Genomic DNA, 24,123 nt, shown 5'->3' with positions numbered 1-24,123 from the left:
CCTTCCACATAGTAGGTGCTCTATAAATGCTTATTCTCTTCTCCCTTTCCCCCTTCCTTGTGTCTTCTACCACTTTTAGCCGCTCTAGCTCTAGGCGCCACAGGATGGCAGGATTTGCCCCATTGTAGAGCTTACTGGGGAGGTGACCCATCTGTCCTCACCCAGAGTAAGTGACTCCAGACTCCACGGGCCATGCTCTTGCCACGCACCAGGTACTGGCAGGCACGTGTCTGTGGATGGTGTAGCTCCTCGGCCTAATACAGGTTTGAATTTCTTCTCCTCAGTGAGTATGACATTTACGGGTTTCGGACGGTCCCTGAGGACGATGAAGAAGAGAAGTTGGCCGCTAAAGTACGGGCGCTGGACCTGAAGACTCTGGCTCTCGCGGAAAATCAGGAGATTTCCACCGGGGTCAAGTGGGAAAATTATTTCGCCAGCACCATGAACCGAGAGATGATCTGCTCTCCCGAGCTAAAAAACCTTATCCGCACTGGGATTCCCCACGAGCATCGTTCCAAGATGTGGAAGTGGTGTGTTGACCTCCACACAAAGAAGTTCAAGGACCGAGCTGAGCCCAGCTACTTCCAGACCTTGCTCCAGAACGCTCTTGAGAAGCAGAACCCAGCTTCAAAGCAGATTGAGCTGGACCTCTTAAGAACGCTGCCAAATAACAAACATTACTCCTGTCCCACTTCAGAAGGCATTCAGAAGTTGCGGAATGTCCTATTGGCCTTTTCGTGGAGAAACCCCGATATAGGATACTGCCAAGGTTTAAACAGGTATGACCCCATCAGGGGCAGAGCTCACAAGGGTCGTGGAGTGGGAGCCATCCGGGCCAGTGTCAGGGGTGAGAGGGTGGGGGGTGGGATGTGAACCCAGATCTTTGGAGCCATAGCCAGTGCTCTCCCACTGTGCCATATTTGCTCCTCACTTTTTAAGGGAGGAGAAGAAATAGAACATCCAGTATGCCAAAGGAGTTGAGAGAAATAAGTCCTCTCTTCCTGTAGTGTGGAGGAAAGCCGCATCGTTTTTGACTGAAGCCACTAGGTTCTCCCTGTAATTAATGGGGAGGGACTGAGTAACGCCTCAGGGAAGGATGTTCAAACAAATGTGTCAGACCTCTCCCGGGCTGGGCTGCTTCTCTCTGCTTTCAGAAGTTTTGGACACTTTATCCCCAGTTGAGTACAGATCCTCGAGCTGGCAGGTTGAGGGGTGAGCAGTTCCTGGTGATGGGGTTTTTTGGGACAGTAGAAGCCCCTACTAGCAAAATAAGCCTTTTCATTCTGACCATTGTGGGTAGAAGTCTTATGTTCTGGGTTCACTCTGAGTGTTCAGCAGCTGTCCCTCAAGCCTGCTTTCTTGACTAGTATCTGCCCTGTTCCTGTGCGTTCTCCGCATGGCTGGCAAAGCAGCCTTCCTCGTGCCCAAGTCTGACTTGTCACCTTCCATGGTTCCCTCCTGCCAGCATCCCAGCTCCTCAGTAGCGAACACTGCACACCCACCTGAAGCTGTCACCATGCCCTGCTGGACATCCCCTCACCCCCCGAAAAAGAGCTAAATTAACCAACCCAAAGGATGAACACTGTTTGTGCCCTGAGCTCTTCCTGCCTGAGCACCACTCCTCTGCCTCTCTTCTCCTAGGATGCTTCCCTCAGCTGCCTTGGCTTCCATCCTCTGGGCGTGGCTTTGGACAAAGGAAGGTGGACGAGAAGTTTCCTGGGCCTGCTTCTTAACCTCTGGAAACCACTCCCTTCTTCTTTTCCTCTTCAGAACTGTTTCTCTTTGCAGCTTCAGAATATCATTCTCAAAACCTTCTTATCCCTCCTAGATTAATTTTTCCAGAACCATGGAGAATGTGAGGCCATGAAATCAGACCTCTGCCAATTTCTCTGAGTCCTTCGAAGCCAGCTCTCCCTTAGATGCACAGGGCCTGAGATAATGTTTCCCTCCTCACAACTCCATGTCATAGCTAGGACAAGCTATGGCAGATGAGGAGGCAGGATCCCAGGGAGGCCTTCAGTTGTACACAGTCACCTAGAGTTAGGTGCATCTTTAACTTCAAACTACCACTGCTTCCACGTTGATCTCCGGATTTCTTGTTAAGTGTCCCTGAATTTACTTGAACTCTTTGAACAGGACAGCAAGCTTAATTAATGAGATGAAGAGATAGGTTTCTTGGGGTTTTTAAAAAAAATTTTTTTAATGCAGCATGTGTGTGAGATTGCTTCTGAGAAACAGTCCAGTCAAAGGAAAGAACTAACTTGTGGTATCTTGGCGACAAAGACAACAAAAATGGAAACGGAAAAGGAAATCTTTTTTTCAGTTCTCAAACTTTCGGGAATGCTAGACTTGAGGAGGAGTACTGCTAGCTTTTATTTATTGGGAAGTTTTAAATCATTTTGGCTATTGGAGAGGAATGAGGAACACATCTCTCTCCTGTAAATAGTGTCAAAACAGACCCCTTCTTCTGGAAGGGTTAGCTCTTTGATTTTTCTCGATCTGCTTGTAGGTTGGCTGCAGTCGCTCTCCTCTACTTGGACCAAGAAGACGCCTTCTGGTGTCTCGTTACCATCGTGGAAGTTTTCATGCCCCGAGATTATTACACAAAGACTCTCCTAGGATCACAGGTATTACAGGATGCAAGTGCTCCATTTTCATCACTTGTTTTTAGAGTTGAATTTGTCATTTTATTTATTTCTTTTTAAGGTTTTAGTTATTTAACTTAAGGGAAGATCGTTGAAGAAATTGTCAGCTTGAAAAGTTAAACAAGGAATATTTTATGGGCACTCCTGAAGGAGGAAGATCTGAGATCAGAAGGGCTTGTCACATTCTGTAGGCCTGTGGTTGTAGCTTAGTATGGAAAGAATGTTAGATTTGGGGTCCAGAGTTGGAGGCTAGCATCTCACCTCTGCCACAACCCTTCTGGAAAGCAATTTGAAATCATGCAACAACAGTGACCAAAGTATCTCTGCTGTTTGATCCAGGCCCATATGCCAAGGAGGTTAATGACAAAAAGAAAGGCCCCTTATGCACCACAATATTATGGCAGCCTTTTTTTGTGGTGGCCAAGAACTGGGAACAAGGTCAGTTTCCATTGAGGTGGGAATAGCTGAACAAATGATAACCTAGGAATATAATGGACTCTTATGATGCTGTAAGGAATGACAGGCATGACAAGGACAGAGATGCCTGGAAAGACTTACATGAACTGATGCAAAGTGAAGTCAGCAGAACTAGGAAAACAATCTGTGCAATGATTACAGCTATAGAAATGGAAAGAAAACACAATAATCATATATGAATGTTCTGAAGTTAGAGTAGCCAAGCTTGGCCCCAAAGAAGAAAGTAAAAAGAAGACACCTCCCCCACCAGACCCCTCTGCAGAGGTGCGGAATATTGCACATAACATCTGACATTTTTGATGTTTTGGTTGGCATTGCTTAACTTTTTTTCTTCTTTTTTTTCTTCTTTATTATAAGAGATGACTGTTTGGGGGACGACTAAGGGAAGGAGTCCAAGGGAAATTATAAGTGATGTAGAATCAAAAGATATCAGTAAAATCTATCTTAAAAAAAGAATGCCACCTCTGCTATTCATTCCTATTTGTTACCTATATTGCTCACATCTCAAGAGAAGAGTATTTGTTCATAGACACTTTGCTCATGAATCTTCACATCCATGTTGGTGTCAATTCCCAGTTTTTATACCATCATGTGAGAAAAAAAAGGGGAAAAGATGGGATTCACATCAGGAAGGAAAGTCTTGTACTTCTGCAGCACAAAAGGGAAGGACAGAAGGTCAGAGTGTCAGGTGACTGTGTTTCGGGGAAGGCGGGGGGGGGGGGGGCCTTAAGCTGTTGTCTTTTCTTTGTTCCAGTTAGATATTAGCACAAGGGAAAAGACAAATCTTTCTTGATATGTGAATTTAAAGGTAAAATTTGCACCAAACTGTGCTAAGAACATAAAAAAATTTTAAAAATCTTTTAGAAAGATATGTTTGCGTGATTAAGGCAGGTAGGTGGTATGGTGGATAGAGCAGCAGTCCTGGAGTCAGGAAGACCTGAGTTCAGATTTGACCTCAGAGGCTTACTAGCTGTGAGACTTTGGGAAAGTCATTTAACCCCGTTTGCCTCAGTTGCCTCATTTGTAAAATGAACTAGAAAAGGAAATGGCAAACCTCTCCAGGATCTCTGCCAAGAAAAGCCCACAATCACAGAAAGTTGGACACCACCGAGAAATGCTTTAACAACAAATGCAAAGTTTTGTGAGAATTATGAAGGCAGAGAAAGCCAAACCAAAGAACTGAGCTGAAGGCTTCCTTCCTGCTGGGCTCATGGAGATCCCAGACTGACATTTCTAAGTAGTACTGAAGCACTTGTCCTTGCCTTTGCCCTACTCACAGCATTTCTGAGGTTCTCCAGTTAGCCTGCTTTGGTGGAAATGCTTGTTCTGAGCTTAGCACTGGGTTTGATGCCAAGACGGTAGAAGAGAAACACAGACTTTGCCCCTGGGGGCTGGGAGTCTAGGAATGACAAGAGATCATTTATCATTTTCTATTTTCTCTGTGCCCATCTCATGCTCTACCCCCCACCTGCTGTCTTTGTCTTTCTTCTTCCTCCCTTTAGCCGGTGGACAACCTTGGGTCTGGCTAAGCCGTAGCACTAGCATCCAGTACTCAAAAGGTCACTAACCCCAGCCTCAGATGAAATTAAGGGGCTTTATAGAGTAGTAAGAGGCAGCTGGGTGGTACCATAGTACATAGAGCTCCAGGCCTGAAGTCAGGAAGACTCATCTTCATGAGTTCAAATTTGACTTCAGACGCTTACTAGCCACCCTACTTACTTGCTAGTAACTTATTTACTAACTTACTAGTCACCCTAGGCAAGTCACTTAACTCTTGTTTGCCTCAGTTTCCTCATCTGTAAAATGGGCTGGAGAAAGAAATGGCAAATCACTCTGGTATCTTTGTCAAGAAAACCCCAAATGGGGTCACCAAGAGTCGAACAACAACAAAGTAGATTAGTAATGTTGTTTTCTGTGTGGTTCTGATAGCTTTATCCACCACAGGTTGGCAGGTAGGTTTTGTTTGGTTTAACAAGTCAGCACATTTATTAGGCCCCTCAAATATTTTTATCAGCATCCTCCAGAAGCTACACTTTAGTATTGAATGCCATTACTGGACAGTGACCTAGGAGCCCTGGGTTCTAGTGCTGACTTTGCCCCTTACTCTCTATAAAGGCTCCATGCCTGGTGTCTCTTTTTCCCTATAGAGTGATAAGGTTGTACTTGATGATTTCCTAAGGTAACTTCTGGTTCTGACATGCATTGTGTCTAGTCTTCCATGCAGTGGTTTGTGAATGTATCTACTCTCTGGGATGCCTCTTTCTCTTATAAGCTTCTTTTGAGTGTAGGTATTCAGATCAAACTCAGAGATTGTCTGCTCTGTGCAGGGTGGAGAAGACAGTGCTGGCTTTTTCATCCTTCCCTACATATGATCAAAGAGTCAGTAATGTGGGCTTTTGACTTGAAGAAAAGCGTGTGTTGTTTCAGGTGTCATGCTTCGTGTAAACTTGGGGTGGTTTTGAGCCTGTGTGTTTAGGATGGTACTGGGCGTCCTGTGGGTCCTCAGCAATGATTTAGATGACCCTGCTAAACTAATGTGGATGGATACCGTTCACCTCTCTCTTCTCTCTTTGTTGAGGTTGACCAGCGAGTTTTCAAGGATCTCATGAGTGAGAAGCTGCCACGGTTACATGCCCACTTTGAACAGTACAAAGTTGACTATACACTCATCACATTCAACTGGTTCCTGGTGATCTTTGTGGACAGTGTTGTTAGTGACATCCTCTTTAAAATTTGGGACTCTTTCCTTTATGAAGGACCAAAGGTATGTTGCCTAATCTATATATTTGAAGATACTTCATGGCCATACTGATAATCATTCTACATCAGAAGGCTTTGAGTGGAGCAGAGTCATCAGTGTCATGGTGAAATGAAGCAGAGAGACCTTAGTTGCCGTTGAAGCCTGTTCTCGTTTGAGCTAAATGCAGACGGTCTTCTGAGACTGTTTTCTGAATGCCTACTTAAGGCAGGTCTGTATGACCTCAGTCAGTCCTCATTGGATAAAAGCAGAAATGGCAGAATTTCTCTTATTATAACCTGCGATTTGTGAAAGGCCCTTAGAGGCATCCTAATTGCAAAATCATGAATCTTTCCTGCCATGAACCAAACAAACGGTTATCTGCCCACAGTTTTAACACCCAGCACCTGTCTCCCTGAGGCAGCCCAGTCTGCGTTTGGACAGCTCTGATTGTCAGAAAGTTTTTCCTTAGGTTGTCTAAATCTGCCGTCTGTTGTCCTTAATTCTGCTCTGTACGGTAAAAAGAACAAGACTGACCCCTGTCATTGACAGCAGCCATGCTTATATTAGAAGACCCCAGCTGTGTGCTCCTCCTATGTGCAGGAGAAATGACCTGTTACATTGTATAAGATGTCAGTGATTTTTTTCTGGGTTATTAAAGGAAAGCATGTATTGCAATAGACCCCCAAAGCTATTTGGTCTAGAGAAGGCCAGAAGTTTATTAGGGCACTGGAATTTCTTTTCCTTGGGCAGTAGTGCTCTGTTCTGAAATTTGATTTCACACCAAAATAAATCAACAAATATTTTTGAAAGTACCCAGAAGTGAAGAAATTATACTCTAGTTCATCAGTAAGATGGGCCCCGACTGTGCCTCAGAGGTGACTACCTGACCTTAGCAGGCCACACCCCAAGTTTTGCAGTGGTAGCACCCTACGATCTGAAACCCAAGTGTTTAGGCCCCACTAATTTAATTTCTCGAGTCAGTTACAGTTAGTTTGAGCTACAGTTCTTAACTGGTTCAGTCTTACAAGCATAACATCTGATGGTAGTCAGTCCCTTAGTGATAGTGACAAATAGGTGGAGAAGCTGCGCTGGCCTGTTGGTTTCTGTGCTGTCCAATGAAGGGACAAACACTTGAAGATGGTGCCTTACGCAGCACTCTGCTTACAACGTTCCACGAGTCAGGCGGTATAAGGGTTATTTTCTCCTTTTTATAGATGAGAGATCTGAGGCTCAGTGAGGCTAAGGGGCTTGCTGAAGGTCAGTTAACCAGTCAGTATCCAATGTTCTTTCTGATACGACCATGTGTTCCCCTCAATCAACGACCCATTGATTTAGATAAGAAAAGTAGTTTTTGATTCCCTGTAGTATTAGGAACAGAGAAGTATTAGGTTGTGAAAGAAAAACTTAGAAACGTGTTCAGTTGTAAAGTTTTTTGAGGTTGGCCAAAGTGAAGCTGATGATGCTGGGGTTTTAGGAGAGACCCAAAAAAGCCCCCAGCCAGGTGAGTGGAAACCAATGAGCTCAGCCTTCTCCTGCCCTCAGAGAGGGGCCCCAACATCAACGGCTCACACTCTTCTTCCAGCAGGCAGACGGTCCCTTGGCTGATGGTGCAAACATGGTCGTAGCTCAGGAAAGCCCCCTTGACAGACTCGGTCTCAGGAAAAATGACCTGCACCTAGCTGCCTCACCCGAGGCAACAGTCTGTTACTTTCATGGTGTGCGATAGGAGGAGGTCCCTGGGCTCTGAGCAGGCCTGGCGATGGGGCTCCCTCCCAGAATCCTCTGATTCTTGTCATTGAATCCACAGGTCATTTTCCGCTTTGCTCTGGCACTTTTTAAGTACAAAGAAGAAGCAATCCTGAAGTTACACGACCCGATGGCCATATTCAAGTGTCTGCGGCACTTCACTCGCACGGTTCTCGATGCTAGGTATGGGCTTCTGAGGACAGCCTTGCTGGGCCCTAGGAGCAAGCTAGGAATCTTGATTAATGGTTCTGTTGTGAAGAAATCTGTGTGTGTCCGTGTCTGTGTGTGTGTCTGTGTGTCTGTGTGTTTGTGTGCGTGTGTGTGTCTGTGTGCGTGTGTGTATCTGTGTGTGTGTGTGTATGCGCGCGCGCTGCTTGGCTACAGAGAGTGGGGTGATGGTGCCAGCCACTGGTTGCTAAAAAGGAACTGAAGCTTGTCTCATAGCTCCTCCAGGAGCTGGGGCTGATCCCTACTGTCAATGCCTCCCCTGAGACTTCTGCCAGTGCTCATTTTAATTAGATTTTACCTGTGGCCGAGATCGGAGGCAGTGAGGGTGTCACTGGGTGGCCTAAACCAGCCTCAGAATGTCCCTGAGAGGATAAAGGCTCCCACCAGTCTTCTGAATCCCATTAGCCAAAAAGCACCCAGAGTTAGAATGCAGAGTAATTGGCAGCTGTTGGCTGTGGCAAATGAGAACCTTTCCCTCTAATTTAGTAGCATTTTCTGCATTGTGGCTTACTGAGCTCTAGTCCTCTGGCAATAATATTTCAGAAGCAGCATTATACAAATACTTGTTTGGTGAATTTAATTTTCTCGTTTGTTTCTAGTGTCTGTAACGCTTTGTTAAATACTTTGGGAAGAACCTAGAGACATTTGGAATGTCCAAGCACCCTGGAGATTATCTGTCTAGTCCACCCTCTCTTTTTAAGGTTGGGAAAATTAGGCCTGGAGGAGGGAGATGGTTTGCCTGATGATTCTTGCCCTCTGTGACCTTACAGTCATGTCAGAGAAACAAGACCTGGAAACGTGTATGAAACAAACAGCCGCTAAGTTACTCCTACAATTCAGTAATACACAGTCAAGGGCACAGATGATGGCATGGAGAGTAGGGGCCCTGGAGTTGTGGGGTAAGACACCCAGATCACTGAGAGAAGTGGCAGAGAAATGTTTGTGTAAGGCTTCTGTAGAGGTGCCCTAGGTGGCATAAAATGGGGAATGGCATTTAAATGTGTCAGTCACTCACTCGTGTTAGCGATTTAATCCTTGTACTTCAGTTCTGCAAAAATCCATGCCTTCCACAGTGTGAGGATGCCTTCCAGCAACACAAGTTTCAGCTTTTCTGTGATATAACATATAATTTGAGTTGATGTGGCTAAAAATAGTAATTAGCCATAGCTGGCCTTGTAGCGACAGTTCTCTGCCAGCACTTGGCGAGGCCCAATGGAATACATGGTTTTTTACTGGACCAGTCCTTGAAGCCCAGCAGCTGGCACAGCCTTCGAGAGTCTAGGGTTGCCTCTGCACGGGGATGGTCAGTCTCAGAGGGCTAGAGGGAAGATATAATTCTTCAGAAGTTAAGATGTACCCTTTATTCATGTAGCATATGCTTAGATAATGTGATTATTGGGGATTGTGGAGAAGGAACCTCTGAAATATGGAATCACAGGACTGAGAGGAACCATGAGAGTTATAGTCACTTCTCTGTTTCTAGGAAGTTTTGACAAAGTTTGAGGCCTGAAGCAGCTGGTTCTTCTCTTTAAAATGAGTTGTTTTCAGGCTATTTTGGCTTGCAGGACGAAGTTCATAGTTGGGTAGACTCCAGATATTGCCAGTATCCTTGAATATGCTGGGAGGTGTGCCAAATGCCTGTCATTTCTGATGGGGAACATTAGTCAAAGTGGCATTTAGCCCAGTGCCTGCCAAACTGAGAATTGATTTAGCTTCTTCCTCAATTGGCCTTTTAAACACGGCAACAGAGTGCCACCTTGCGAATTTCTGTGGAGTTGCTTCTCCAATATTTTTTGAAATAAAAATAGTGAGATAATTTAGCATTTTGGGAGCTCGAAGAGATTTTGAAGACCTCGATCTTCCAGGTGAGGAAGCAGAGGCCCAGAGAAATTGTAACTTGTCCAAGGTTGCGTCTTCGTGTTCTTAATCCATCTAGGGGAGGTGTGAATTTTGGTTCCACTTCTGATACCAACTAGCTTGGCGCCCCTGGGTGAATGACTTCTTCCCTCTGAGCCTGTGTGCACTAGAATTCAGCACTTGTTCAGCTGTGGGTCGGGACCCCACATGGGGCTGTGAGAAATCTGACGATAGTAAAAAGTTTCTGAACACACAATGAGCAACAATTAATTCACAATCAAACACATAATGAATCTGAGGTGTTTCTGGCAGCCCTTGCCCTGTTGCATTGCACAACTTTCCTGCAGCCTTGGTCCTGAACACAAAGCACGTGCACTTTGCACTGAACAAGCCCTCAGGCCACGCAGCGCCACTGAACGCTGCCAGAACCGAAAAGGGGTCCTGAGTGGAAAAAGTTGAAACAGCCCTGGACTAGATGCTAAGGTCTCTTCCAGCTCCAGGCTCTATGATTCTTATCTCTCTGACTTCCCTTGATCTTATACTTTGTGGAAGTCTAAGGCACTCAGTCAGTCAACAAGTGTGCCAAGCACTGGGTGCTAGGATCAGAGAAACAGAGAGATTGTCCTCCAGGAGCATTCTTTATATGTGTGCAGATGTAAAAAGAAGTACAAAATACACACAAAGCAAATACAAAGTCATTGGGGGATCTAGAAAAGCCTCATTGGGAAGTGGTGCTTGAGCTGAGTTTTGAAGAAATGGAGGGATGCTGAAAGACAGGAGTAGAGAGGCACGACCTGGACAGGGACAGAGGCAGAAACTGGAGTACCCTCTGGCAGGCGCAGCAGAAGCCATGTGGGCTGGGAACACAGAGCGTGTGAAGGAGAAATGGGTAATTAATTTAGAAGTCTTGGCTGGAGCCAGGGTGTCAAGGGCTTTCCTAGCAGTGGGTTTGTATTTTATCTTAGGACCAGTCGGGGTCACTGGAGGTTGTGGCAGCAGAGAATATCCCTTTGGCCACTTGCTGGGTGGAGGATAAATTGGAGAGACTGTGGTCAAGGAGCCTCGTATAGAAGGGGTTATAATAGTCCAGGCGGGTGATGAGAGTCAGGGAAAGCAAGGGACAGATGCGAGAGAGGTTGTGGCCATGGAGCAGATGGGCCATGGCAGCTGATTAGACACAGGTGGAGGCCTGTAAAGGAGAGGGAGGGATCCAGTATGACTCGGCTTTCCAACCAGTGGCTGGAAAGATGATGGTGTCATCCACAGAAATAGGAAAATGTAGAGGGGAAAGTTCCATTCTGGATATGTTGAGTTGGAAGTGCAGGCAGAACTGCAAGGTTAATGTTCCTTGGCTAGGAATGAAGAGAGATTTGGGCTGTATGTGTGGATTTGGGAGGTACCTACGTACACGTGATAGTTGAGTCCATGGGAGCCATTGAGATTATCAGCGGGTGGGGAGTTAGAGGGTCCAGGACAGAGCCATGCTGAGGCCTGCGTGGTACCATCAGCCACCATTATGCCCATTGTTGTGTCTTATGCCAGCATTGGAAGAAAAAGCTTCTCTCCCTCCAAAAGGTAGTTTTTGCCCATGAGAACATGATGGATGAAGTAGAGAGTGTCAGAAATCCAGTGATTTCTCAAGTCATTTGGGGTTTTATTTTTTCTTAAATTGTTAAATTTTTGTTCATAGTTGCCCTCCGTTTTTTTTATCCTTAAATGGTACTCTGTAATGAATAATGTAAAATCCTATAAATGTGTGACTCAGATGTTCCATACAACTGCCCAGGGATCACAGATAATAGAAATTAGAGCCAGAAAGAGGCCTTCAGTATCATCTAGTGCAACCCACAAAGAAATGGATGCCCAGAGAGCCTTCAGTCCCCTTCCCCCAGCATGGTCTCCACCACATCATTCTCCAGGAACACTTCTAAAGAATCTAGTCATCATGAGACTTTGTTAGGTGTGAGATCCCCTTTATTGTTAATGTCTGCCCCCCAGCCCCAGTTTATCCTGTCTGTAACTCATTTGTCTATAGCAGTTTGCATGTGGTTTCCCCCATTGGACTGAGAGCTCTTGGAGGGTAGGGTTTGTCTTTGGCTGTTCTTTGTATCCTCTGCACTTAGCATGGCACCTGGCACATAGTAGGTGCTTAACAAATGCTAGTTGACTGACTGACAATGCACTGAAATGAAACTTGACTGAAGACAGCTGAGTGATGCCATCCTCTTGTCCCTGGTGTGCTTGTCTTCCAGGAAGTTGATCAGTATTGCTTTTAGTGACCTGAACCCTTTCCCCCTGCGGCCGATCCGGAATCGGAGGAGCTATCACCTGGAGAAGGTGCGCCTTGAGCTCACGGAGCTGGAGGCCATCCGGGAGGACTTCATGAGGGAACGGGACACTGACCCTGACAAGCGCGACCTCATCAGCGATGACGATGAGGACGGCTGAGCGAGCCCCGCCCTCCCCTGGGCATCATGACCAAAGCCAGCTGAGCAGACTGCACTCGGGCCAGTCTGTTCTGTAAAACAGAGAATGTAAAATGTCAGTGTTTGGAAGTCTGCTGGACACATTTCCAAACGTGGCAGCCTTTCTGAATGCCTGAGTTAGAATCCCACTCACTTGTTTACAGCCATTTTCATGCAGTTGTGTGTCAGTTGTGTGTGAAGTTAGAAAACTCTTTGTCCGTGGCTCGGCAGGCCCAGTAGTGTCTGCACACACGTCTAGAGCTGTCGTTCCTTCCTCAGACCTGATCTTGCTCGACTCCTCAGCCCCTTGCAAGGCCTTAGCTCGTAGGTAGTTGTTCTGCAGCCGAAGTAGTCAGCTACGTGGAGCATTTCTGGGGGATGGATGCCTGGTCTTCCTGACCGAGGTTGTCTGGCATCTGCTGCATGGGGGCCAAGCAGTAGAAAGTGCTCTTGAAAGAGGGCATCCCTCCCTTTCTGAAGGGCTGTCATCGAAATGCTTTTTTCTGCACTCATGCAAAGCCACAGTGAAAACGCCCCGTGCAACCCTGTTTTTGCGTTTCTCCTTGTTTTTCCACGGGCATCTTCCCAAACAGGAATTCAGAAACAACTTTAGGACTTTGGAACCCTTCACATACATAGCCTTTCCCTAATTCTCATCACTAGTATTTGCCAATCATATTTATGGTAGGTGTAGAGAGTAATGGGGCTGCCATCTTTAATGGCATTCGGCTTGTTAGAATGTATGTATCATATGTATGGCACATCTCTATGCTGTGGAGCCAGTATCCATGGCAATTGTGGAGTGATTTGGGGGAGGGGGCTTTACAGCAGATCTCTTGGCAAAACTCCTTGATCAGTGTAAGATTTTACTTCCCAAAGAGGGAAAAAAAGCACATCATATAAATGAGCACAGCTTGGACATCGAACAGGGCAGGTTTGTTAATGTTAGATGGGTAAAGCGTAGCCATGTTTCCTCAGTGCCTGGGAAGGCCAAGTGCCCCCACCTTCAGTTTTTCTCAGAAGTTTCTGTCCCAAGAGAACAAACTGCTTTGGCTCCAGGTGAGTTTTCCTGCATTCCCTAATTCAAGCGCCCCTTCTGGAAGTGGGGGGAGGTTTCCAGCATGACCCTGGTTCTCCATGTTGTCAGGGGGAATGGCCCAATTGGTCCCTGGTTAGTCTTAGAGCTTTTCCTTTGTGAGAAGCTGGAGAAAGGTCTTTCCCAGAGAGCCACATTTTCCTTAATGTTAGCTATTGTCTTTGGTCACTTGTCAGCCTATGGCCAGCTGTTTACAAGGGTGTCCTCTCAGCTGTTAGTGTGCCCTGGGATGCTGGTTGATAGGAAGGTGGCTGCTATCTGTTCTAATCAAATCAGAATGTGGGAGGGTCTTTGTTTTAGGAGGCTCCCTGTAGTTTCTAGTAGTAAATATGTCCATTTTGGGTTTAGACTCTAGTTGGAGGAAATTGTTTTGTGCTTAATACCACAGTTCCACTCTTAATTCATAGACATTTTAAGGAACATTTTTAAAAACAGATATGAAGTTATATTTTTTCCAAAGTCCCTACCTTGAATGAAGACTTCTAGAAATAATGATGTATGTTCTGTGGACACTAACTTTCAAGTTTGTTCAGTGATTTCTAGAAATTTGGTTTTATAATCAAGTTAATTTTTTTAAAAAATGTTTTATATTTCCACTCATTGTTTTAGTTGTCCTATAAATTGAGGCTCAGTTTAATCTTTCTGATGTTAGAATTTGGAGTATTCTTTTTCTGAGGAGGCCAGGCTCTATAGTGAGCTGCACCTTTAATACAATAGTTTTATTTTCTATTCAGATACTAAATTCCATATGAAATACATTCTAAAATTCATCCCTGGCTGGGATGGGGAAGGATGGGTGTAGCTGGAGTTAGCACAGCACACGCTGCTTCAAAACTCGGTGCAAAGTCGAGCCTTGCAGTTACGAGCCAGTCTGGGACTTCCCCAGCTACTGATGCACACTGAGCAGTCGCTGACCTCTGCCCTATGAAGTGATGGTTCTTAACTTGAGAAACTCCAGGGTGGGAGTTTCCTCATCTCTGGCAGATCCATTGGGGTTAACTTCTCGCAAGATTCTGTTTTTAGAAACGGATCTTGCAATTGCTGTTTGAAAGTGGTTCAAGAAAGTTTCTAAAGAGGAGAACTGCCACATATGGGCTGAATTTGTAAACTCAGCCCTTTCTTTTCTTTTCGTTTCGTTTCCTTTCTTTCTTTCTTTTTTCTTTTCTTTTTTTTTTTTGGTGAGGCAATTGGGATTTTAAGTGACTTGCCTAGGGTCACACAGCTAGTGTCAAGTGTCTGAGGCCAGATTTGAACTCAGGTCCTCCTGACTCCAGGGCCAGTGCTCTATCCACTGCCCCACCTAACTGCCCCTCAGCCCATTCTTAATGGGATGGTGTTTGATCAGTTGATTCCCTAGTAGATACTGTGGTGACCTTTTGAAGCAGAGGTACTCTCCCTTGCAAGGAATTCGTGGGACCAGCAGATCTCTGCAGGGATATCAATATTGGAATTTCTTTTAGAAACATGGGAGACAAGGCCAGCTCTTACTCTGGCAATTCTGGGGTCCATCCCCATCATCCCCTTCTATTCCCCACTGTTCTGGAGCCACACCAGAAGAGAATGTGGAGAAACAAGGTCACTGATGTCTCAGTAGAGTTCGGGGAGTGGGGAATGAAAGGGATGGGCTTATCCCTTACTCCAGCATTCACTTCGTCTTACCAAAGAGCTGGCAGGAGGGAGCTTGACCTTCCTTAAAATTCATCTTAGTCTCTAGTGGTGCATGCTGTTCACCCTGTAGAGGAGTGGGATCCATTGTTATCCTCTATAGTGAGAACCCATAGAGTAAATGGGCTGGCAGAGGATGAGTTTCTAGAGACCACGACTGGATAATTAGTGAAGGACCCCAGCGGTCATGCAGAGCAGCTTAGCTTCTGGGCCTCCCATTTCAACTGGAAGAATGGCAGCCATTCTGGTCTGTTCTAAGCCAGTGCTTTGGAAATACCAATATTCAAGATGAAAATGAGAAACTCCCAAGTTTTAATGCAATGAATAACTGTTAATAAGTACTTTTTGTATATTTTCACTACAGTTTATATTTTTATAGGCAATTTTATTGAGGTTTTTCTAGATAATGTACATTTTATTTTGTATGATAAATGCATGATTCCCCTTATGTGTATTTATGTAAGCACAAACCACTGAGTTACTGTTCTCCCCTGTCCTTGGTCAGCATTCACTTTATGCATGAACTTTATAGCCCCAGCTGTCCCTCTGAGTTACTCATGCTGGAATATTAGAGTAATCTCAGAGGGAGGAAGAACTACACCACCTCAGGTGGGTTGCTAGTCATTCTGATTTCAGCTATACTGTGTACGGGAATATCAAGTATTATAGACAAGTATTCCTGCTTTGTTTTCTTTGACCAATGGTTTATCATATTGCATAAACTGCCCCCCCCTTTGGGGCTGGGGGCTGGAGAGGGTTCCTCGCAGTGTTTTTCACCCTGTGTACAAGGGTGAATCTGGCAGGTTGAGCTCGACTGGGCCACGGGAGAGCAGGGGAGTGGTGAGAAATCCTCAGGGGGGCCATTTTGACACGGGCATGTGATGCTCCTGTGTTGCTGTGTCCTGTGATGTAAGCAGTCAGATTGCCCCTCTTCCACCCCAGAGCTGACCTGCCTTAAAGAAGGGCCCTGGTTTTCTTAAGCAGTCAGCTGGCTTCAGTGTTACTTGGAGCTATGTGCACAATCTTCAAGTGAAGTTTAGAATTGTAACGTTAAAGGGAAAAATAAAATATGTTAATTTTGTGTAGCTTTCTGAGTTTTTCTTCCCATGTTTACACAATTGAAATAATCATTGGAAGTAAGCTAGAGTGTAGAGAAAGATCAGGAGTCGAGGAATCAGGGGGATTAGTCTAAGTCCCTTCCAGCTCTGCTCATCTCTGACTTTATGTATAATGAATGCTTACTATGTGCCAAGCACCGTGCACAGTGCTAGGAATACAGATACGAGCAAAAAGGAGGACAGCCCTTGCCCTCATCTAGCTTACCTGCTCATGAGGGAAAACACATAAAAAGGAGTCGAAGGTGGGGCCAGGGATGGGGGTGTGTGTGTGTGTGTGTGTGTGTGTGTGTGTGTGTGTGTGTGTGTGTGTGTTTACTCTCAACCTCACCTTTTCCCACTCAGGACAATCAGGCTTGCAGGTATGAGCCCCTAAGACATGACTTCTAAATCTTTTTTATGTCTGGATCTGTTTGACAGTCAGTTTCTTCTTCTCTAGTGTGAGGAGGTTCTATTGGACTACGTCAAAAGCCCCGATATCCCTTCCTACTCTGACCTATTCTCTGTTTTTTGTTTTGTTTGTTTGTTTTTTGGCCAGGCAATGGGGTTAAGTGACTTGCCCAGGGTCATACAACTAGTAAGTGTTATGTGTCGTAAGGCCAGATTTGAACTCAGGTAGTCCAGAATCCAGGGCTGGTGCTCTATCCACCGCTCCACCTAGCTGCCCCTAACTATTCTCTGTTTTAAGAAGCCTCCCACATCTGACATGGAGCCAGGGGAGGTTTGAGGAGGGATGAAAATGTCTGGAAGCACTGCTGTGGAAAGTGGGAGAGTGACTCAATGAGGGGCAGAAAAGAATTGCCTCACAGCAGTGAGGGCCCACTTGGTATGATGTAACATAAGCTTGTACTGGATCCAGCCTGTCTTGATTTTCTCTAGGGCTAGATCAGCGATTGGATAAGCCGGCAAGAGAAGAGACAGTCCAGAGTTGAACTGGTTTACTAAGAGGTCAAGATGGGGAAGGGAGGAGAGTGTAGCCATACCTGACTCACCTTTTTGTAACTTCTGCTCATTGCTCCTGCTCTGCACTCTGCTCTGGAGAACAAGTCTCGTTCTTCCTCATCACATCCTTTAAAATACCCGAAATCGAGTGTTATGGTCTCCATCTCTTTACCCCACCCCAGACCCCACCTTTTCTCTAGGTTAAGCATCCCTAGTTCCTTCAAATGAACCTCGTAGGGCATGAACTTAAGGCCCTTGAACCATCATGGTTGTCTCTCTGCATTCTAAAAAATGTGCACCCCGAATTGAACTTAAAAACAACAACAACTTGTTAAAATGTCTTCCACAAAAGTCCTTCAGTGCCTCATTGAAGCCTGGAGGTGGGACCCTGAGGTCTTGAAGGCTGTGCCAACAGAGCATAGACGATGGCAGCTTATCTCACCGCGGAAAGACTTCAGGTATCATCCCAGGAACTCCTAAATGTGGAGAGACCCATCTCCTTTCCAGGAGCCGACCGTTCAGTGAAGGATTCTTTGCTTTTGGGGACTCGTGAAAGACAGAAAAATGGAAAAATGACCCTCTGCCCTTTGCTACCTTTTATTTCTGCAGTGGAGGAGAAGTGGAGGAGGACAGATAGTAATTACACAGTGTTTTGGTTGTTAAATTGTTTCTCAGTCGTATTCCACAGGATGTGGACCTCCTAAAGACATTATAACTGTTGGTAATTTCAGTGTGAGATCTTTATCTTATCCACATGCTACTGGAGCTCTCTCTCTCTGTATGTCTCTATATATAATTTGTGTGTATACACATATAGTCACTTGTATATTATTGATACCTATTATTTTTATATCATCTTTGTTTCCATCCGAATCCTTTCACTGTCACTCCTCTGACAAACATCAACTAAATCTGACAGCATATGCAATGTTCCACACCTGTAGTCCCCAGTTCTTTTTATTTCTTTTTAAGGGACAATGTCATTATAATAACATTGCAATCAGAAATTAAACCATGTGATTTTCTTACTACAAATGAAGCCAGAAAATAAAAGGAAGTGACAGATAAACTGGAACATGACCTGCGGGTTCTCTTTGGAGGTGCAAATAAAGGAAGTAGTTTGTGTATCCAGTCTGTAAAATGGGCTGGAGAAGGATATGATGAACCACTGCAGCATCTTTGCCAAGAAAACCTCAGATGAGGTCACAGAGAGCACCACCACCACCACCACCACAATTCTGTATCCAAAGACAACAGCATCATTTCGTGGGGTGTTTGGTCATCTGGTTTCATGGTGCTTATTAAATATGAGCAAAACAGAAGCATGAAGATAAATGTGGCTCCTGGATCAATGTCCGTTGCAGAAGGTAAGATCTTCCAAGCTAAGAGATTTATTTATTCAGCCCTAAGCTCTCCCTGAATTGCATGCAGTCCCTCATCACGGAGCCGAGAAGTCAGCCTTTGGTCTCGACCTCCTGCTTTCCCTCCTGGCAGGAATCAGTCTCTGTTGGAGTAAGGTGAGAGAAGGGGAAACTGAGGAGAAGACGCTAGAGATGTCTAGTCTTGCCTCCCTGTGAAACACACGTGCACACACACGCACACGCACACACACATGCATGCACCACCCTTTGCTACACGAAAAGAACAACACTTTTAAGACATGAACATTTTACAAAAGATGGGAGTTGGTGGAAAACAAAAGTGGAATGAGTCCTTTAATAATCCAAAGAGCTGTGATTCCATCATGGAGGTGGGGGTGGAGGGGCACCCTCTTGGTGCCTTAGCAGAGAGTTCGTGAGCCTCTGTGTTCACAGAATGAGTCCCCCAGAGGCAAGGCTTAGGATTGTCAGCCTTTCTGCCCTTAGCCCAGGCTGGTGTTTGAATGATAAATGTGGGACATTACTGGGCCTATACTTGAAACCTTTTTCAGACCATCAGGACACAGTGGGGAAGCAGTGATATTTAATAAAACTTAGACCTGAGGGCGAATGTGTGTGTATATAAACACCTTAATAGACTTCACATACAATCCGCTTTTTGTTGTTCTGTGTATAATGAAATGTTTGTGTTTGCTGACGATTGAGTTCCTAATAAAATACTTTTAAAAATAAATTAAAAATAAACACCGTACTGGGAGAGAAATAAAAGAATATCCATTAAGTGTTTGCCCAAGGTTATGAACAATTTACCTCTGTTAGGATTAATTAAGCTTAATTAAGCTTAAGGAATCTTAAGAATAATTAAAGGTTAATTATTTTTGACAGGCTCTGGGAACACCCATGTCAATTAAGTCTGAAAATGTTTATTAAGCATGTGCCAGGCACAGTACAAAGGTACTGGGGATACGAAGACAAAAACGTGGTGGCACCTGCCCTCAAGGAGCTCATATTCTACTGGCTATACAAGTAGCCTGGCTACTTGTCCTGTAGCCAGCTGTTAAACTTTCAATGTGAGCATTTACAGTTGGTAAATCAACAAAACGGTACCAATCAGGGCTTGGTTTATTGTTTTGTTTGTCTAGAATTGAGAAAGGGATGGAGACACTGCTAATAAAGAAGATTAAACCTAAAAGTGTGTTGAGAGTATGTTTTTTTCTTGGAGAGATGGTTGTTAAACATTTACAAATACACCAAGATAAGAAAATACACTATATAGAAAGTAATTTTTAGGGTGTGGGGAACTCGCAACTAAAAGGATCAGAATGGGCTTCCTAAAGGAGGTGTTGCTTAAGCTAGGCCTTGAACGGAGCTAAGGCAGAAATGAAGAGAATACATTCCAGGCTTGAGGGACAGTCTGTGCAAAGGCTGGGAGATGGGAGAGGGGATATTGTTGTAATTTGAACACTAAAGCCCATGGGTATGGTACTCCCCTCCTCATTTATCATACCTGGTCTGTATCTGTGACATGGCTAGCTAAGCTTGTATGGGTTCTGATGGGACCTTGACTGAATCCCTTTTTCTGAGCCTCAGTTTCCTTCTCTGTAAAATGTTGAGGTTAGACTAGATGACCTCCAAAATTCGTTCCACCTCTGACGTCTTACTCAGACTCCCTGGTTGTCAGAAAGCCTACAGAGAAGCTGTTGGGAAGAGAGAGCTGCCAACGATATTGGGAATATGGCGGGATTGATGCCACCTTGCTGCAGCCATAGCTTGTAAGAGAAGAAAGTCTCCATTGTCCCATCCCTCTGGGCAGACCCAGGAGGGTCAGGAAGCGGCTTCTGTAAGGTCTGCTATCCAATTCGATTCACCTGGCACTAATTAAGCAGAACACTCTTCAAAATGCTGCACATACGAAGATGAAAAGGAAGTCCCTCAGAGAGCTTATAATCTAATGGGAAGAGAGTACATAAATATTTGCAGTTCAAGGTAAATTGAGGTCCATGCAAAGAAGAGAGCTCTATAAAATGGTATGAGAAATATGAATGTGTGTAGGGTGTGCAAGCATGGGGAAGAGATCATTTTCACCTTGAGTGTGGGCATCATGGAATAACTGAGGAAGGGCTAATCTTGGGGTCAGAAAGACCTGTGTTCAAATCTCACCCCTGACATTTAGAAAACTTGTTTAACCATGAGCAAGCACTCTCTGAGGCTCCATTTCCCCATCTGTAAAATGAGAATAATATCTATAGGAACTACTTTAAAAAGTCATCGAATGGTTTCCAATTAGGCAATGTATGTAAAGCCCTCTGCAAACCTAAAGCATGATCTAGACGCCATTATTCTTTGATAGTTGGGCCTGTGACAAGAGGGTCCTGGAGGTAGAGCACTGCCTCTGCTGTGGGTCTCCTGGGTTAATAACCTTGGAATCATCCAGTCCAGTTAGTGCTGAGTCCTGGCCTTTCTGTCTCTACAATATCTCTTGTATCTGGCTCCTTTCCACTGCCACTGCAACTTGCCTTGATCACACCCAAGTCACATCCACCTGATCTGGAATGGGCTGCCTACCTCCATCTCCATCCCTTGACCAACCTGGTCCTTAGTAAGGCCATGGGCCACTGGTGAAGGGAAGATGGAAGAAGTCGGGCAGAACAGGGCACCATGGATTCCAGACCCTGAGTGCTGTAGGAATTGGTGAGTGGCCAAGCCAAGTGGACTAGGGAAGTATCAACAAGGGCACCCTGGAAGAGGAAGACGACCTAGGGATGGCCTTGAAGGACAGGTAGGAATTAGTAGGTGAGGAGGGAGGAGGGCATTCCAAATGGAGGTTGGAAAGATGGAGTTCGTTGGGCACATGTTTCTGGGGAAGGGTGTGTGGGTATGTGTGTGTGTTGGGGGCGGGGAGTACAGTGTATGTGTATTGGGGGGGGGGCAGGGAGTACAGCTGCCACCCAGACAGAAGCATTCTGAAAGCCACAGAAATATTCTCTTCTTGTCTGAACAGGCTCCCTGAATCACAGCTGTTTGCTGGGGCAATGCTGTCTTCAGCTGGAAAATCATATGAGAAGGATGAATCCACATTTATTTTTCTGCCACTTGTCATAATGGAAGGGAAAGGAGAGAGTCCAGGATAATCATTAACCCTTTCCTGGAATCATAGCCAGGAAGGACCTTAGCAATCGGACATAGGTAGATCTGAGCGAGAGTTCTCAAAGGCTGAGCCTTGTTTCAAAACCCAAACCGAAGGCAACCATCTTACAACCATGTTACAGAGCCCTCCTGAAGATCAAATGAAATTTGATCTAAAGGGCTTTGTGAACTGTAGAGTACTAGGTAAACATCAGAGCTGACTACCCTCCCCCACCAAGGTTTGGGGAGGAAAATGCTTTATAAACTTTAACTAGGCAGCTAGGTGGTTCAGCGGAGCTGGGCCTGGAGTCAGGAAGACCTGGGTTCAAATCCAGCTTCAGACACTTACTAGCTATATGACCCTAGGCGGGGCACTTAACTGCTGCCTGCCTCTGTTTCCTCAACTGCAAAGTGGAGATAACCATAGCACCTACTTCTCAGAGTTGTAAGGGTTAAATGTAAGCCCTTAGCACAGTGCCTGGCACATAGTAAGCAGCCTATAAATGTTATTAATTAATGTTTGTATTGTTAATGTTATTAAAGCCTTCAGAAATGGAGGAGTCACATTATCAAATCCAACACTGCAGTTGTAGTGAACAGGCTGAGAAGGGCTAGTGACCTGTCCATAGTCACACAGTGAGTTAGCTGCCAAGCCTGTCTGAGCCGGGAGTCACAAGAAAGGTAGGGTGAATGAGACTTCGTCCCAGGGTATCCACCTGGGAGGTGGGTCTGGGCTTCCTCAGCTCCTAGCTAAATGATTGATGGGCCCACATCTCTCACGCCTGTGGGTCTGTTGAGACACAAGGCGCAGCCACCCCTCCGGAGTCCCTGTCACAGGCTGCATCCCCCAAACACACACATTGTACCTCCCCCACTCCCCTACCTGCGCCCACCCAATGACTTTGCCCCAGCCCAGTGCTGGACTTTTGCTGCCCCTACCCTTCCTTCCTCCAATCTGTCCTCCTTGTTGCCAGAGGTCCCTTGTTCTCTGCAGAGGGGAGACAGTGCCAAGAGGTACCAATCCCCACCCATGCCAAGCTTCCCTCTGAAACCTGGGGCAGCATTTTGTTTTGTTCCCCTCTGATGCCTTTATCACCCATTTTGTGTGTTACAGCAATCTCGGTTTGTTTCTTCTTCTTTTAAGAATCTACCACACGCACTCACACACAAACACACACACACACACAACCTGTTTTCCACTGCTGATTGTCCCTGCCTGAGCACCATGAAGGCAGAGAATTGGTCTTATCTAAACACTCTCTACCCCTTCCCCTAAGCAGACAGCTTTGGGTACAGTAGGTGCCCAATACTTGTTTATTGACTGACAAACTGATTGGTGGAATGAATTGATTTTTCCAGGGAACCTCCCATGTGCACTGTGGGATAAACCACCCAAATTAAAGACAGAGGAAAACACAAACGTTTCTGGACTTTGAGCTTTGGACTTTGTCTTTGACAATGATTTAGTATCTTGCTTTCCACAAACCTACAGAAAACACGTTGCTTTATTGATTAATCAGTGTGGGAGTGTAATTCATAATTTGTCCACCAGGTGGCAATATACTCAAGCCATCTGTCAAGTAGTTTCAGTGGCAGCTAGATAGCCCAGTGGATAGAATTCTGGGCCTGAAATCAGGAAGACCTGAGTTCAAATCCACCCTTAGACCCTACCCACGCGACCTTGGGCAAGTCATTTAACCTCTGTTTGCTTTTGCTGTTTTGCCCCCTGTCGTGAGCATCAAATGAGATGACATTTATAAAAGCCCTTAACACAGTGCCGGGCACATAGTAAGTTCTATATAAATGCTTGACATTATTATCATCACTATTGTTGTTAATCCTTTCAGGCCTGAGTTCCTCATGGGTGAGCCCTACCACAGGATGCAGTACCTCCACTGCCCACTAGAGGATGCTCCACGTGCGAATTCTCAGAGTTGTCCCCTTCCCACTGGTTGTGGTTCTTTGTGGCGCTGTGGAGGTCAGCCCTAGAACCGACAGTGATCTAGGAGCATGTTATAAAATATAGCCCAGAATTATTAAAATAGGGAAAGCTCTAGGGTTCGAGGCCCCCTTCCAACTCTGGGAAATCTACTGCTTTCTCTTGACCCTCTAGTGTGATCATTCATGGATTCTCTAAGGCCGTATTTCCACGAGATCAAATAGAACAGCACATAAAGTCCTTTGCAAATGGTAAATTACTATACGATTGCTAATTATTACTGAGAGTTTGTTTATTAAACATAATAAGATAAAACTACAAAGAGACAAGCCTTTTGCCCAAATGTGTCCACATGTCCTTGATGGAGGGGAAGATGGTCACTAGGACAGAGGGCAGCCCGGATGATTCACTCATCGAGGAATACCTCTGCTTAAGACCCTGAGAGTGAAGGAACAGTTGTCACAGTAATCACTGGAGTTGACATAGTAATAAACCACCATCTACAAGACACCAGCCTTACAAAAGAATCCTACAAAAGGTACGTCAGAGACTGCATGAAATCAATCAAAGCCAGACTTGGACAGAAGCCAGACAGTAAAACCTTTTATGATGGGAGCTGCCCAACAAATTAAAGACATCCTTGTTAATTTTATTAAATAATCAGTTCTTTCTAGGCAAAAGCATGACTCCAGATGGTGGCCCT

At 45.2% G+C, this 24,123-nt stretch overlaps 1 protein-coding gene across 1 annotated transcript in view; it reads left to right on the top strand.

The window, feature by feature from the left end:
* The window catches only part of TBC1D2B (TBC1 domain family member 2B), an 83,973-nt gene extending 69,540 nt beyond the window's left edge, over positions 1–14,433 (top strand). The window contains exons 13-17 of the mRNA XM_027840601.1: positions 285–779; positions 2,510–2,627; positions 5,701–5,886; positions 7,670–7,791; positions 11,946–14,433. Coding sequence (XP_027696402.1) covers positions 285–779; positions 2,510–2,627; positions 5,701–5,886; positions 7,670–7,791; positions 11,946–12,141 — 1,117 coding nt within the window. The 3' untranslated portion in view covers positions 12,142–14,433. The remainder of the gene's footprint in view (positions 1–284; positions 780–2,509; positions 2,628–5,700; positions 5,887–7,669; positions 7,792–11,945) is intronic.
* The last annotated feature ends 9,690 nt before the right edge of the window (positions 14,434–24,123 follow it).

The sequence above is a fragment of the Vombatus ursinus genome, unplaced genomic scaffold (genome assembly GCF_900497805.2).
Source record: "Vombatus ursinus unplaced genomic scaffold, bare-nosed wombat genome assembly UNPS02014847.1, whole genome shotgun sequence".
NCBI lineage: Eukaryota > Metazoa > Chordata > Mammalia > Diprotodontia > Vombatidae > Vombatus > Vombatus ursinus.
Note: the sequence above shows the minus strand (reverse complement) of the source record. Positions and strands in the feature narration are given on the sequence as shown.